This window comes from Podarcis filfolensis, assembly GCF_964270895.1.
Source record: "Podarcis filfolensis genome assembly, chromosome: 13".
Taxonomy (NCBI): Eukaryota; Metazoa; Chordata; class Lepidosauria; order Squamata; family Lacertidae; genus Podarcis; species Podarcis filfolensis.
In genome coordinates this window covers 49,896,075-49,911,808 of record NC_139615.1, presented here as the reverse complement: position 1 = coordinate 49,911,808, position 15,734 = coordinate 49,896,075, and the positions used below count along the sequence as shown (strand labels likewise).

At 42.2% G+C, this 15,734-nt stretch overlaps 1 protein-coding gene across 7 annotated transcripts in view; it reads right to left on the bottom strand.

The window, feature by feature from the left end:
- Positions 1-15,734, bottom strand: part of TEX10 (testis expressed 10) — a 35,060-nt gene that overhangs the window by 2,810 nt on the left and 16,516 nt on the right. For 6 of the 7 annotated variants that reach the window (XM_083582634.1, XM_083582636.1, XM_083582637.1 and 3 more), the window contains 5 exons: positions 12,973-13,061; positions 11,237-11,370; positions 5,433-5,513; positions 2,512-2,693; positions 771-981 (listed from right to left, as the gene is read on the bottom strand). In XM_083582634.1, the coding sequence (XP_083438760.1) occupies positions 771-981; positions 2,512-2,693; positions 5,433-5,513; positions 11,237-11,370; positions 12,973-13,061 (697 nt within the window). The remainder of the gene's footprint in view (positions 1-770; positions 982-2,511; positions 2,694-5,432; positions 5,514-11,236; positions 11,371-12,972; positions 13,062-15,734) is intronic. The other variant, XR_014540996.1, reaches the window with a different exon arrangement.

The window sequence follows — 15,734 nt, the reverse complement described above, 5'->3', positions numbered from 1 at the left end:
TTATCCCTTCAGGTGTTAATAATGCAAACCATGTCGAAGGTACCAGGCTCTGCTTATTAAAGGAGAAATAACATTCCACCACTTTTGGTTGCTATTGACCCAAAGCTAATGATTTCATGGAGACAGGTTCACACACATATAGAAGTAACGACCAGCATCTGTTCATTCTAATAGTTCACTCCTTTTATTTTCAAACAGGATATATTGTATTTGAAACAATGGAAGGGCTAGCACTGGGATAGAATTCCCTTGAGATATGGGGGGGACCCTGCCTTTTAAAGCAAGTCCCCTTCAAAGCAGCAAGGACTATGAGCTGCATATGCACCCTGCTTGTATCCTGCAAGGAGACATTGGCAGCAAAGCCCTCACCCACTGCAACTGGGAGCTGCAAGGACAGCTGCTTGCTCAGCCTAGAGGCCCAGTGGAGCAGGGAGATGTGCCTGGAGAATGCACACGCCCCTCAGGTGTGCCTTTCTCAATCTCATCCCTGTTTCTCAACAGGGGGGCCACCCCTTTACAGTCTGAAGCAGCCTTCCCCCAACATGTTATCCAGGCATTTTGGAAACAATCCCCACCAACCCGAAGACAGCAACGATGGCCAGGAGAGGAAAGGAAAATTAGTCTTGGCTCTCAGAGGGCCCATTGCTCTTCGCTTGCAAATAGACGCAGGTCTGCTTCAAGGTGTGTGCGTCAGGCCAAGGTAAGTTAAACAGCCATCAGGGACGCTGAAAACTAGCCTGAGCGAGTAGCGTTTGAGAATGAGTGCCTACCGTGATATCTTTGACAATCTGTTTCACCAGAAGTTCATTGGTCACCATATGACTTCGAAGCTGTCCGTGTTGCATTAGCAAGCGGAGGAGCTGGGCAAGGACAGGCAGCTCCTCCGGGCAGACTCTGCTCACTTGGAGACTCTGCAACATCAGCCTCAATACGCGAGGCAAGGCGGTGAGCACGGAAATGCAGCAACTCCACAATGCGTCCCTGCAGAGGAAGAAAGCACAGCCAGAGAGTCTATAAGGGAAACCAAGGGCAGAGGAGTTATTTAAGCTCAAATTAACTTTCTCAGTCCACCTCTCTGAAGAACAGAAATGAGTACTGTAGACTATAGTTTCTAGGAAGAAAATGGCACGCAAGATAAAATGACAAAAACTGGAACACTAAAGTTACTTGCAAACCATTTCCACCAATTTGTCACCAGTTATAGTTAAAAAAATATTTCTAAAATACTTATTAATATTTAACTACATAGAGTCAATTATACAGTCAACTGTGAATATATTGTGCAAGAAAGAATGGATTATCAAATTAAAACTGCCTGATATCTAACATGCACACAGGAGCTGTGACCCAGTTCAAGATTCCGGTGCTGCAAGTTACAGTAAGATTACTACCATTTGGACAAAGGGTAGTCAATCAAAGAAATCCCAATTGCAGAGGTAACCATTCCTGTCTGATTTACCTCTCGCTTACTTTAAAATAAGTTTTGTTTTGTTTTTAAAAAGCACATTGTTTCAGAAGAGCTTACTGGGAATAACATTCTAGAGGGATAGAAGAGAATTAAGAGAATTAAAGCAACTAGTGTCTTAGAATGTTGATATTCAAAATCCAGCCCCGTTTTGGCTCCATGGGCCAGATCCTCACCAAGATCTATTCTCATGTGGCTTCTCACCTGTTGTCACAACAATCGCTTTGAAGTGCCAAAGTTAGTACTTCACAGCGCTGCACAAAGCCAATCCAGCAGACTTTGGCTCTCCCGCATACAGTGGTACCTCGGGTTAAGTACTTAATTCGTTCCAGAGGTCCGTACTTAACCTGAAACTGTTCTTAACCTGAAGCACCACTTTAGCTAATGGGGCCTCCTGCTGCTGCCGCCCAGCCGGAGCACGATTTCTGTTCTCATCCTGAAGCAAAGTTCTTAACCTGAAGCACTATTTCTGGGTTAGCGGAATCTGTAACCTGAAGTGTATGTAACCTGAAGCATATGTAACCCGAGGTACCACTGTATAAGCTCAAGGGCGGCAGAACCAAAGCTTACTTTCTGCAGGCGTTGGGTGGGGGAAAGGAGTTTTCTGCAGGGGAACCCCTTTATACACCATGACTTGGAGTGCACTTTAAGGCTCCCATGTGTGCACCAGCACCCACATCCCTACCTGCTCCACAGCTGACATATAGCATCAGATGTGGGGCAGGGGGCAGTGTTTGGGGGACATGGCCTTGCAGGCAAAATTTGGACTCCCAGTGGGCAAGCTACAGCATGCGAACTCATCGTAAGGAGCCTGGAAAACTAAATAAGGCAACAGTCTAAATCCCAAAGATTCATGTGATTGCTGGCAGTATACAGCTGACTTATTCCTCATTGTGGTGCGATGAAATGGAAGTCCATCAACCTTATAAAAAAACTTGCACAGGTAGACTGATATTTTATTCCTCAAGTAAAACAAGCAAATTTCATATGCTAAAGTGCTTTTTACAAATGCCAATATTTGAGAAGTACTCAAATTAAAAGCTTACCTCTTCTGCAGGTGTTCTGTATCTTCTCTCTCTATTGTTAAGAGGAGATAAAGGAGACTGTAACACAAAGACGCTAGGAACTTTGCAAGGTTTTCATTAAGCAAGCACGCTTGATCCAAGAGCTTACTAATGGCACACAAAACAGATCCAGCAGCACTGTCAGGTATTACAGTCAACCCTGCCTAGGAGACAAAACAAATAAATTACCTTTCACACAGACACTCATTTCTGCCGTAGCTGTGCTTGCGCCTGTGTCTAAGAACAATTCTAAAAATAACTTCATTTCCCCCTCAATCTGTTACATTTTACAACCTGCCCTTCCTTTCCTTTGAGGATTGAGCACATTAATCCCATGAATTGGCATCTTATTTATTTAGCAACAGCCAAGTAAAACACCTTCCATACTACCTTGTACTTAAGCTCACGGCTTAAGCTCACGTCACAGATTTAAAATACAGCGGAAGAATATTACTATGTGGGTAGGATGAGCAAGAGGCCAGTTTCTGCACACCCCCTGCATACTCTAGCCCAGGCATCCCCAAACTCAGCCCTCCAGCTGTTTTGGGACTACAATTCCCATCATCCCTGACCACTGGTCCTGTTGGCTAGGGAAGATGGGAGCTGCAGTCCCAAAACAGCTGGAGGGCCGAGTTTGGGGATGCCTGCTCTAGCCTCTGTCCAGACAGACAAGAAATGTATTCTCCGGGTCCACAGACACATTGCAGCCAGGCCAAAGCATTTGAAGTGCACAGAAGGGCCAGAGAGGAGACTGGCTTGGCAACAGTTCCAAGGCTCTCTCTAGGCAGATAGGCCTAGAAAGCCACGCTTGGGCAGAGGCTGAGAGGGTCCCCACTCACGTTCTGTGCCTTAGGAGTCAGGTTCAGCAGCAGAGGCATGACAAAGAAATCAGGACCTCAAGCTTCATGTCCATTCTGTTGCTATGGATTCATGGCAAAGTTTTTCACAAAACACTCGTCTAGAGTGGCAGTCCTAATGAAGTGAAATATAGTTCATGAAGGGTTCTGTTATCATTGTCTTTCAGTCTGACTTTGGTAGATGGATTTAATTTTTTTTTGTTGGGAGAAAGTATGAACCAGGTTGTCTTTAAACTTGCTAACTTTAAATAATTAATACTCTGGTTCACTTTTTCCTCTTCCCTCCCCATTCCTTTTTTTTGTGTGTGTTCCATTTTTTAGAATTTAAACCTGAGATCAGGAACTGTCTTGCTTTTATTGATCTGTAATCCTTGCAGAGCCTTTTCAGCTGAAAAGTTGGGAGCCAATTAATGCTTGATTCTGGTGCAGCTCTGAAGAGCATATCTCACCAACTACGCTGTCCCTCCAGGTCACCCTGCCAGAATGGGGCTGGGAGGTACTGTAGCAAGTCATTCCTGGAACAGAGTCATTCCTGAAACGAAGGATCCAGCAGGTTGCGATGGGAGACTGCTGCTCTGAACCATGGCCCCTAAACTTAGGGAGTGCTGCCATAGTGAGTTTTGTCTTCCATGCTTTCTAACATCTACATGAAACTGTTGGGTGAGGTCATCCATAGATTTGGTCTGAAGTGTAATGGGTTTCTAGTAATGCACTGAATGCCCTGAATCAATGTTTGGAGACAGTAAAGGATGGGATGTGGACAAACAATCCAGTGAAAAGAAAAGCAGTCCACCTGGAAGCAGTTGACTCAGAGACAGCTGTACAGCCTGCTCTGGGTGGGTTTGAACCACTTCTTAAGAATGCAGCTTTTATTGCTTTCTGTGACCCCGTGCTGCTCCTGATAGCAGAAGTGGCCAGGGTCAGGTTACCTGTAATGCTAAACCCACCACTTCATCCTCTGATTCGAATTACACCTTCCCACATGTGACCTGCAACTTGTGAATGCATACTGAAGTGTCATGTGCCTTGCTTTGAAGGCATTCATTTGTGGATGTCTATAAATGAATTTTCACATCGAATTGGACACAGGTCATCTGCGGGAAACCCTCTCTTTCTGGGGTATCCAATAAATAACACCCTAAGTTTGGCTCTTGCCCATGAAACAGAAGTTCTTCATGCATATCGCCACAGATGAGGGGGACTGATTCTTACTTTTAGAGAAAACAAGTTGTAGATAAATTACTGATGTGCCAAAACTGTTACTTGTTTTAAAACACAAGAAAAAGAAAATGTTTAAACTAAGTGTGGCATACTTCTTGATTATTTCTGTAGGGAAGATTAAGGCAGTTAACAAATAGTTTACAGTTCACTGGAGTTAAATAATGTTAGCTAACACAAAAAATATTATGTAAAAGTGACGGCAAATGTTACATTGGTCAGTACAGAATTACCTGGTACTGTTCTATTTTCACTAGTAATTGATTCATTTTAAAGCTCTAAAATGCCCCCATTTATCTCAAGGATAACGTCTTTGTACATATTCCTTCCTGTCCACTCATCAACATCAGAGGTGTTGCGCCAGCCAGCTGGTGGGCATGAAGGGAAAGGCCTTTTTGTTGCTCTAGCAAAGGAAGCCCCTTCTCCCCAATGCCTCCATTACTGCTCATGGCCTGTGGCTGTTGCTGGTTTCTAATGATGGCCAACTGATAGTTAAAAAAATCCTTGTCGTCATTTGTTCCATTTTTATGACAGTTTGCTGTTGGTCATTTTGAATTTTCCATAAAGAAACATGGAATATAACATTTTTAAACACAGTATGAAGACTTTCATGATTGTGATGAAATGTTTCTGCAACCGCTTATGAACAGGAAAACTACTATATACTGTTCACAGACTAAGACATGAATAGTGAGTATAACTGCAAGGCCAGAAATGAGCCTAGCAAGCACATCTGCAAATACCGAACTCTTTTTATTGGCCACAGTTTCAATCACAAACGATAATTAAATAAAACCAACATAGAATATATTCAAAATTACCACCTACCAGGTATTTGCAAATGCCATTTTGTACAATATCTATGCACTGGCTTCTTGAAGGTATAGTAGACAGGCACTGCGTCACCACCTGTTACAACAGCAACAATATTAATGCCAATATTCACTGTACATCTACATCTTTGTTTCTACGAAGTCATAGTGGATACATGGTCAAAAGTGACATATTCCAGAATTCTAAAAGCTGCATTTAATCATTTCATATAGGTTAAAACCAGGCATAGGCAAACTCGGCCCTCCAGACGTTTTGGGACTACAATTCCCATCATCCCTGACCACTGGTACTGTTAGCTAGGGGTCATGGGAGTTGTAGTCCCAAAACATCTGGAGAGCAGAGTTTGCCTATGCCTAGGTTAAATCAGTGACCCTCGGCCAGTTACCATCTCTCAGCCTAACCTACTTCACAGGGTCGTTATGAGGCTAAAAATGGTGAGGAGGCACAAACACTATGCTTTGAACTCCTCGGAAGAAAGGTGGGATGTAAAAGCAAAAACAAACAAGGAAGTCAAGTCCTGCAGGGCTTCCATTTCCTGCTCACACTACAAGACACTCAAATATGACAAACTGAATCAGACACACGGGTGCCTTTTTAACAATTAGTGGTTTTAGAATCCTCCTCACCATCTGAAAGCACCACCAGTGACTCACAGTGAAGGCCAAGGGTTGCCTCCGTCACCCAGGAAGGGACATGTGGCTTGATTACTTCCCCCGTTCTCTTCCCCTTGTTGACTCCCTCCAGTCCAGTTCTGTGGCTGAGCCTGTGGCAGAAGAAGGCTCTCAACACCAGGTTCAGACAGGGCAAGATAGCAGGGAAAGGAGGAAGGAACATCAACCGGGACAAAGAAATCTGTGTGGGCCTAACTGAGCTATGTGGATATGGGCAGCCACCATGGATAGTATCCAAGGTATGGTAGTGGATGCCATCACGCACCACACAAGAGCAACTAGAGCTCTGTTATTTGTTTGTTACGGACGCACAAGCTGCATGTGCTCCTGGATGGAAACAGGGATTGGTTAAAATCAAAGAAAGTACCTGTTGCAGTACTATCCTCCTGAAGGCCACTTCAACCAAGGTATGCATGTCTATTCTTTACCAGGCACACCTGGCAAATGTACTTGTACCTGGCAGATCTCTGTGATGGAAGCATTATTGGAGAAAGTGGGAGATGTAGCGGCTGGGACAGTGTGCAAAAGTATGTGCTGAGCTTCATAGAGCAAAGCTATGCAAGCTTTAATCCACCTTGTCACAGCTGCTTGAACTGGGAGAAGAGCCAACAGGGGACAGGATGGAGGAAGCAATCAAGTCACATGTCCCTGCCTTGTGCAAATGGGAGACGAACAACCCAGGAATGGATGCGTCACATAGGCAAAGGAAAGAAGAATTCAAACATGCCTTAAACGCTATATTTTGAAATGCTAACGGAACAGAGGTAAAGGATAACATCTTTTTCTGTTTTCTGAGGTCAGAACTCTGAAACATTTTGTGCACTGAACGGTGAGTGCTACAGTGAAAATTAAGTGACATAAATAGACAATTCCTTAGAAACCTTATCTTGCAATCTGGAAAGGCAACAAACCTGTAGACATGAAGCCTCGAGGGATAAAGCACTGACAACAGAAGGATCAAATTGCTCTCTGGCTACAGTCAATATTGAGACTACAGATCCAATGCTAATGAAGACTCCCTGCCTGTAATTGGAAAACAACCTCGCTCTCCACTCATAACCCAACTGCCATTTATGCTGACACTTAAAACATTTACTCATCTTACTACCTTCCTTCTGATTCAGAAAATCCCAAAACAGTCCAGGCGTGTGCTCAAACAAATTATATGGACAATTAGTGCCCTGTGGTTCTTAAAAAATAGGTTGCAACTGTTGCCACAGCTCTTTTTTCCATATCCTTGAGTATCTACAAAGTGAATTAATATAACCATAAATGTTTCCGCTCATTCTCTTTGACTCAGCTCACTGAGCATCTAATGCAGGCTTCCCTAACCTGGTGCTTTCCATATGTTTTGAACTCCAACCACCTCTAATTACTGGCCATGCTGACCAGAGGTGCAGTCCAAAACATCTGGATGGCATCAGGTTGAGGAAGCCTGATTTAACCATATAAACCACCCCGGAATATGTGATCATCCTCGGAGGCCCTTCTTCGAGTGTCTCCTCCATGAGAGGTCGGGAGGGTGGCAACATGAGAAAGAGCCTTTTCGGTAGTGGCTCCCCATTTGTGGAATGCTCTCCCCAGGAAAGTTTGTCTGGCGCCTGTGATAGGAATTTTGAGGTCTTAGATATATGTTAAATGTTCATGAGCATACCAACCAAGCACATACATAGATCAGCACAGGAAGACCGACCTGGAACCATTTTGATTCCCAAACTGTCCCAATATTTTCTCTGCAAGGTCAAAGGAAAATGGAAAAGCCTCCCCACTGCCTTTTCCTTCACAAATCCTGTCTTAAGGGTATGTCTGTGTTTGAATAGGGTGTGAGCCTGTGATCTGGGCCCAGGAACTAAGTATTTATCATTACAAAAGACTAGCCAGGCTCCCCAGGCAATCCAAGCAAGTAACCTGCCAGACAGGAGATAAACAACGACAGGAGAAAAACAACATTCAAATTTCTGTTTTAGACCGCTTTTTTGTGGTGTAGGTATGATGTATCCGAGGGGTGGTCTTAGGTTACACCCCTTCTGTGATGTATGTATGATGTTTCTGTGGGTGGTCTTGATCTACAGGGTGGCAATTTCAAAAGTCTTTATAAGGCCTTGCGCCCCATTTTTCTGGTCCTCCTCCTCTCCTGCATGTGGCGAGTGAGGACCCTGTTGCAACAGATCAATAAAGATCAGGCTTACTAGCTGCTTTGCTTCTCAGTATTCTCTGGTTGGCCTCTGTTATTCTCTCCTACCAATAGGGAACCTATGTAAGGACTCTATATGGGGCTCTTGGATACCCCATAAGGGAAAAGGGCAATTTTTGTTTACAACATGCCTTTATTATACATCTTTAGGTGCTAGATGAAAATCTTCCTCTTCATCCAGGCCCGGGGCTTATTAATATTTTATGGCCTTTTAAATGTGTTTGTGGGAGGGGGCATTATTGTTTTGCTGTGCTTTTATTCTAACTATTTATTTGTGCTTTTATGCTGTATTTTTATCTTGTGAGCCACCCTGAGATCTTAGGATGAAGGGCAGTATATAAATTTAATAAATAAATTTAATGAATTGGTTTGCAGGCAGAAGCCTCCATGACAAGCATTGATAGTGCTGGATGCTTCTGTCTCTTCTCTAGTCATTGATTAGGGAAAGTTTTTGTATCAAAAGTGTTCATAATGCAGTTATAAGGCAAAAGCTGCTATGCTAAAGTAAGTCCAAGCAGCAATATAAACTCCTTTTTACAAAAACTACTTCTAATATTGGCTTTCTCCACATTTTAGTTCACATCAAACAAAACACATTTTTGTGGGTGTTGAGCTCATTTTATCCATTCAAAAACTGGCCAATGAAGATTCCGTCCCAAATGAAATAATCACACTATCATTTAGATTATTTTTTTAAAAATATGGATATTGACAATTAAAACAGTAGGACCAGCGAAAGACTCACAACTCTCTTTGTCTAAAAGAACTCTCCTGAATATTCCCAAACCACGCAGTACAGTGGTACCTCAGGTTAAGTACTTAATTCGTTCCGGAGGTCTGTACTTAACCTGAAACTGTTCTTAACCTGAAGCACCACTTTAGCTAATGGGGTCTCCTGCTGCTGCCGCACCGCCGGAGCATGATTTCTGTTCTCATCCTGAAGCAAAGTTCTTAACCCGAGGTAATATTTCTGGGTTAGCGGAGTCTGTAACCTGAAGCGTATGTAACCTGAGGTACCACTGTTATAAAATTAAATGCCTGGCTAGTCTCGACTTGCTCAAATGAAGAATGCTGTAATATTGTAATGACAATATTTTAAAACTTAATCTGCCCCAAATGAGCCTGTATTTCCCACTGTCATCTTAAACAACATGGCCTTATATGCAACTTTTATATTTCCCCCTATATTAAACTTTCCCCCCAAATGTTATTCTTTTGGCTTTTATTCATTGACTCAAGAGTATCTTCCCTTCTGGACCTCATGTGCTTAGCCAAGCCACTGCTAAAAAGCATCTTCTGAAAGCTCAAAGCTCTGGTTACAATGCCCAGAGTATTTCAGATACACAGAGATAACTGTTCAGGGGATTGTGGATTGCTTGAAAACACAAATAACATCACATAAAAGCATTGCTATTTTTATTCTGAAAGAACATACAAAGTAAAATTTGCACCACTGTGTCTAAGGGATCCAGCCAGACAGCATTACAATCTTCCTACAACTGGTTGGCAATGTCTCACGTGAGCAGTTCTAAAAACGCAAAGAACTGCTTGATTCGGACCAAATATTTTTATTTACTTCTGTTTCCATAAATATCCTGCAGGCTCAATGGATTGATACAGCTTCAAGAAAGCTATATGTAACTTTGCTCCACACAAAGGTGCATCTTTGTGATAACTTACCATTGTAACTTCTTTTGCTGTTACACATACTGACTGTGTCACTGTGCCCTGTCACTTTTATTTTCAGTCTTTATTCAGCAAAAATTTCAATTAAAGTAATTTCTTACCAAATATCCCGCAGATCACGTACGTAAAGTCCATGAATCACCTAAGCTTACATTCCAGGTGGCAAAGACTCCAAAATATGGAGAGTTACACTGTAGTGTAATCAACGCCTTAATGTGTTTGTAAAGTACACTTATTTTCATTTCCTACTTCAAAAAGGAAACATGAAATAGGCTGTTTTTCACCTTGCTCCTCAAACTGACCACAACAGCAAAGCAAAAGCAATGTTGTCTAAGCTGTGGGAAGATAGCGATGCTGGCAGTGCAAATTCAAGACAAGGCCCATTCCCCATTCTGAATCCAATGCCAGCTTTCTAACAGAAGAGTCACCTCTAAGCACAATTCAACAGTATGCACTTCTGCTCAGAAGGCAGGGCCAGAAGATGGGACAACGCTTCCTGGGGAACAGTCAAGAAAGATGGAACTCTCGCTCAGCTACTGGACAACGACTGTGCAAAATCAAAACTAGGGTCCTATGAGTTTGAGCCCAGAACTAGCAGCACCACAGGAGCATCAAGTGAATCCACCCTCAAGGACAGAAGAAGGAGGAGGAGGAGGACTTTGGACTTGATATCCCTCTTTATCACTACCCGAAGGAGTCTCAAAGCGGCTAACATTCTCCTTTCCCTTCCTCCCCCACAACAAACACTCTGTGAGGCTGAGAGACTTCAGAGAAGTGTGACTGGCCCAAGGTCACCCAGCAGCTGCAGGTGGAGGAGCGGAGATGCGAACCCGGTTCCCCAGATTACGAGTCCACCGCTCTTAACCACTACACCACACTGGCTCTCTTGCCGAGTTCCTAGGGGACACCAATGGCCAGCAAACCTTTCAATTCACCCTGTGAAGAGGGCGTGCAGCCACCATTATCTTGCAGAAAAAAGGAAAGACTCTAGCTGGGCTGTCTATGCCTGCTATTGAGGAACCACTTATTCCGAGGCTGATCTTAGGCTTTAGTGAGACTGTAATGAAACCACCAATATTCAGCTTTAGCCACTACATTGGCATCCTTTTTCTCTCACGAGCAACGTAGTCAGGGAATAACAAATAGATTTTTTTACTCCCTATAGAACATTTATCACCAATACTGAGCCTACAGACATGCCAGCCTAGGATATTTTAACTCTGAATTCTCTGTGTGGACGGTCTTACCTCTGTCATTGCCCAGTGATATGAAAACTGATCCAGATCTGTCAAGTAGATCTGGACCGCGGAGAGCTGTGTTTGGCTTATGTGTGGCCTCCCTCTGATGCTCTGCAGGTTAGTCAGCTCTTCTCGGGAGAAGCCTGGAAAAAGTTGACAGAGAAGCCCATTAGGAGCAGACCCCAGAGGGAATTACCATTCTGCTATTTTCCATCTAGAATAAAAAATACTGGTTAACAACTCATTAAAAACATTTTATCCCACAGTTCATATTTGTGAAGTATAAAGGGAAATATACAAGACCTGCGGTCAAAATCAGAACGATACTTAAACATGCAAACAAACAAATCTTCAAACAGGAAAGTATGCTAGCAGTATTACACCCTGGACACGATCCAAGTTAAGCACTTACAGTCTCCGTTAGTTTCCATGAGACAGCATTAAGTATGTGCTTACAGTCGCATAGATTTCCATGGGATAATTTAGTAAATAATTAGCTTTAGCCAATCCTTAGAATGACTGGGATAACTACTGCTTAAGTTCTTGCTGGTAGCTTGTGCCAGGCAAGTAGAATTGTTGTTCCACATCCCACTTCTTGAGCAGCTGAGCTTCCCATGCTTTGAAGCATTCTTGTTTCAAAAGCAGTTCATCATTTGGCTGCTGCTTAGGAAGAGCTTTGTAGGGTTTATGGGACGAGTTTCATGTGGGAAACCTCTGAGGGCCTGGGTGTTATTAAAAACTAGGGGAAATTACTTAACTGAGCCAACTATTCATTACTAATGCTCAGGTTTAATGACTCACTCTCACGTTTTGCCATTTTAAAGACAAGTCTGGTCTCACTATGAAACTCTGCGAGTCTTAGCCACAACTAATCAGAAGAAAATACTGCTGAATTCAACCAGACTTCTTAACAATCAGGTTTTAATAGTGAATTAAGCTGAAATAGAAACAATACCAGTGGTAGACAAACGTAAACCTTCAAACAGATCTGATGCTAACCTCTATCAGTGGTTTAGGGGTTTTTTTTTAAGTGTTTTGTATTTGAAGCTTTATATAAAAATATTGTGATTGTGTTGTGGCTGCAAGTTAATATTTGTATTGCAGATTATGAAGGTCTGAAGCAAGCCAGGGAACAGTGTGATTAAGAGGAAGATATTAATAATATTGGCATACAAGGGTGTGAGAAGAATTACTTGGGCAGTACAGGATTTTGGACACACAAGAAAGAGGATCAAACTTTTATACAACTGCAAGACTGGTGTACAGAACCATACTGGTGGCAATTATTTGGGAAGTTCTGGAATACTGCTGAGCTTAGTTATAGTTCTAGAATCCTGCTGAAACAGTGGACTCACCACTATTACACAATAGAAACTTTACTGGGAGGTAATTGGGAGAACAGAGCAAAAGGATACCCGCCAGGTCTTGTGGAAATAAAACATCTCAAAAGGTGTTAAAACAGAAAACAATGCCAGGCAGCTCCAGTGGTGCCCACAGAGAAACTCCCCAGTGAAAAAATGAAGGCAACTGAAATCTGACAGCAGGTAGGTGAATAAAGCAGTCACAGGGTGCTTGATCACTCCTAATAATCGCTTCTTAAATTCTCGCTTTTATGTTGATGATTAGCCATTGTTTCTATAAGGCATTACAGGATGTTTGCCTTCAATCTACTTAACGCAACATTTTTCCTAAATGAAATTCAACAAAATTATGCTGAAATTAAAAAAAAAAAATTCACAGATTACCTGTAAGAGTTGAAAACAAGAAGCTGAAGTAATCCAGATCAGTCACTGAGTTGCCTTGCACTGGGTACTTCCATCCCACAAAAGAGGATCTATTTAATTTTTTAAAAAGGAAGGGTTATTAGGATACATGAAAATTCAAGTCCGAATGAGATGCGATGGTAGGGGAGAGGTAGAACCGTTCCACACATGCCTGTCATCTCACAGCCCTTTTCCCTCACCCAACTGCTAAATATCCAAAATATGCCTGGCTCAGGTGGTGGAACACTGCAGAGATAAGCAGGAAATCAGGTCTTGTAACCTTTTTCAGGTGTTTACTAGGTTTTGTTTTCTACAAAATGAAAGTAAAAATCTAAGCCGGAAGGAATGCAAAAAGCGAGCAAGGGATATTTATATGAATACAATGTTTTCAAAGCATCCAACCCATTCTTAATAACCGCATTTTGTAAAAGTGATTTTGAAGCATAAATAAGGGTTAATGACAATTATATGCATTCTTGAATGAAACGTGAACATCTGAGCCTTCATTGTATGACTGTGAACCTGCCAAATGGGGAGAAAAAGGTGAAATCGTGTTGGCAGTCATTCAAAAATTTCTTTAAAAGTCAGGAGCGTAAACGAGCTCAAAATATTTTTCTAAATTATACTAAATCTACACCACAGTATATGGACTCTTCTTGATCAAGAAGGAACTAAAAGGTATGCCAAAACCAGCATCTAAAGAGAAAGTTATGAAAATACACAGGTCCCACTATCCAACACTCGTTCTGCAAAAATCCACTTATTCAAACACGAGGCATTAGTACCCATTAGAATTTGCTATACACACTGCAGAATCAAATATTCATAGAGTTGGACAATTGAGCAGTACTAAAAACAAATAGAGAGCCTTACTTTTTTGTGTTTTGCTGTTCTGTGGCAGCCATTTCACCGGAAACCCAGGTGGGGCCAAAATTCCATGGCCAAGACCTCATTAGAAATTTCCCCATAGAAATCGATGGAAACCATTGACTGGTTATGTGAACGCTTGCCTACCAAACTATTTCCTAAGAACGCAGGAAATGTGTTTGGATAGCAAGACCTTCATGCAAAATATTGCCAAGAGTCCACTGGCTCATCTCAAGGAACTGCAGATTGTGTCTGAAGACAATATTTAATAAAGGTGGCGCTGTGGGTTAAACCACAGAGCCTAGGGCTTGCCGATCAGAAGGTCGCAGTTCGAATCCCCACCACGGGGTGAGCTCCCGTTGCTCGGTCCCTGCTCCTGCCCACCTAGCAGTTCGAAAGCACGTCAAAGTGCAAGTAGATAAATAGGTACCACTCCGGCGGGAAGGTAAACGGTGTTTCCGTGTGCTGCTCTGGTTCGCTAGAAGCAGCTTAGTCATGCTGGCCACATGACTGGAAGCTGTACGCCGGCTCCCTCAGCCAGTAAAGCGAGAAGAGCGCCGCAACCCCAGAGTCGGTCACGACTGGACCTAATGGTCAGGGGTCCCTTTACCTTTATGCCACCTACTGCTTGCTAACACTTGCTAACACCAACATGCTCAACCACAGCTGCATTTAGACATTGGCTAATCTGTTCTGCTTTCAACTAGCTTCTTCTGATGAAGCAAAATCATGAATTTTATCCAACACCTAGTTCAAACCTCATCCATGACCCTTTGTAAGGCTAATAATCACATTCAGCAATGTGATTATGACTTCAAAATCATCCTAAAAGGTGTCACTTCTTACTCTACAATAGAGATTATATCAATGTCAGTGAAATACTGTTTCATTAACTATGAGCTGCAATGTATCATGTTTCTGCTGCAATGCTAGGTAAATATGTGGTGTGTCAAATGTTCAAATTGCCTGCATAAAGATAAAATACAAACTTTTCCACAGATCTCCTCACTAACTGCTTGGATCCACTTGAATAAAGTATCAAGATTATAATTTTGACACTTACACTGCCTAAACTTAATTCTAAACAAGTATTTTGTACATAGCAATGTTAAAAACCCAATGGCAATAGAAGCTACGCAGTAGAAGAATCTGTTATTCTATTTCAAATTGCTTAAAAAGCATGTAAAATATGAAGGATGAGGTTTAGAATACGAGTAATATACATCTCCATTCAACCAGTCTGTTTACACAGAAGACACACAGCGCCATCTAGTGACAATGTTAACTAACCTCCATCTGCTGAAAAGGATTGGAACGATGTGCCCGAATATACTGTTCCCTTGTTAATTATGCTGTTTTAAATGTGCATTTTATATTTTACTTCCTTCGGTAATGTTTTCTTTTGAAATGTTTAAGATTTTGTTGTTGTCAACTTTGCTGCGTTAAATAGGCAGTCTGTAGCTGACCTCCTTTGTAATGTTTTGAAATCTTCAAGATAATATTTTACTTTCCTGTTAATTATGTTGCTTTGAATGTATAATTTACATTTGACTTTATTCAGCAATGGTTTATTCTGGATTGTTTTATTTGATATTTTAATGGGTTGTAAGTCACTTTTGTAATTTTTTCCTAAACATTTAAAGTGGTATAGAAATGAAATGAAATGAACAACAATAATAGCAGCTCCCGTAGAACCAACCCCTGCTGAAAACAGGGGCTGCATCTGATGGCCAATTTAAACAGTGGCAAATGCAAGACTTGCAAGTTAGGCTCAATGGGGAGCAGCCCCTCCCCACTGTGCCCAATGCCAGCCCTGCTGCTTTCCAGTGGGTGCAGATTCACCTGAATAGATGACCTGCCAAAAATGGCCTGTGGAA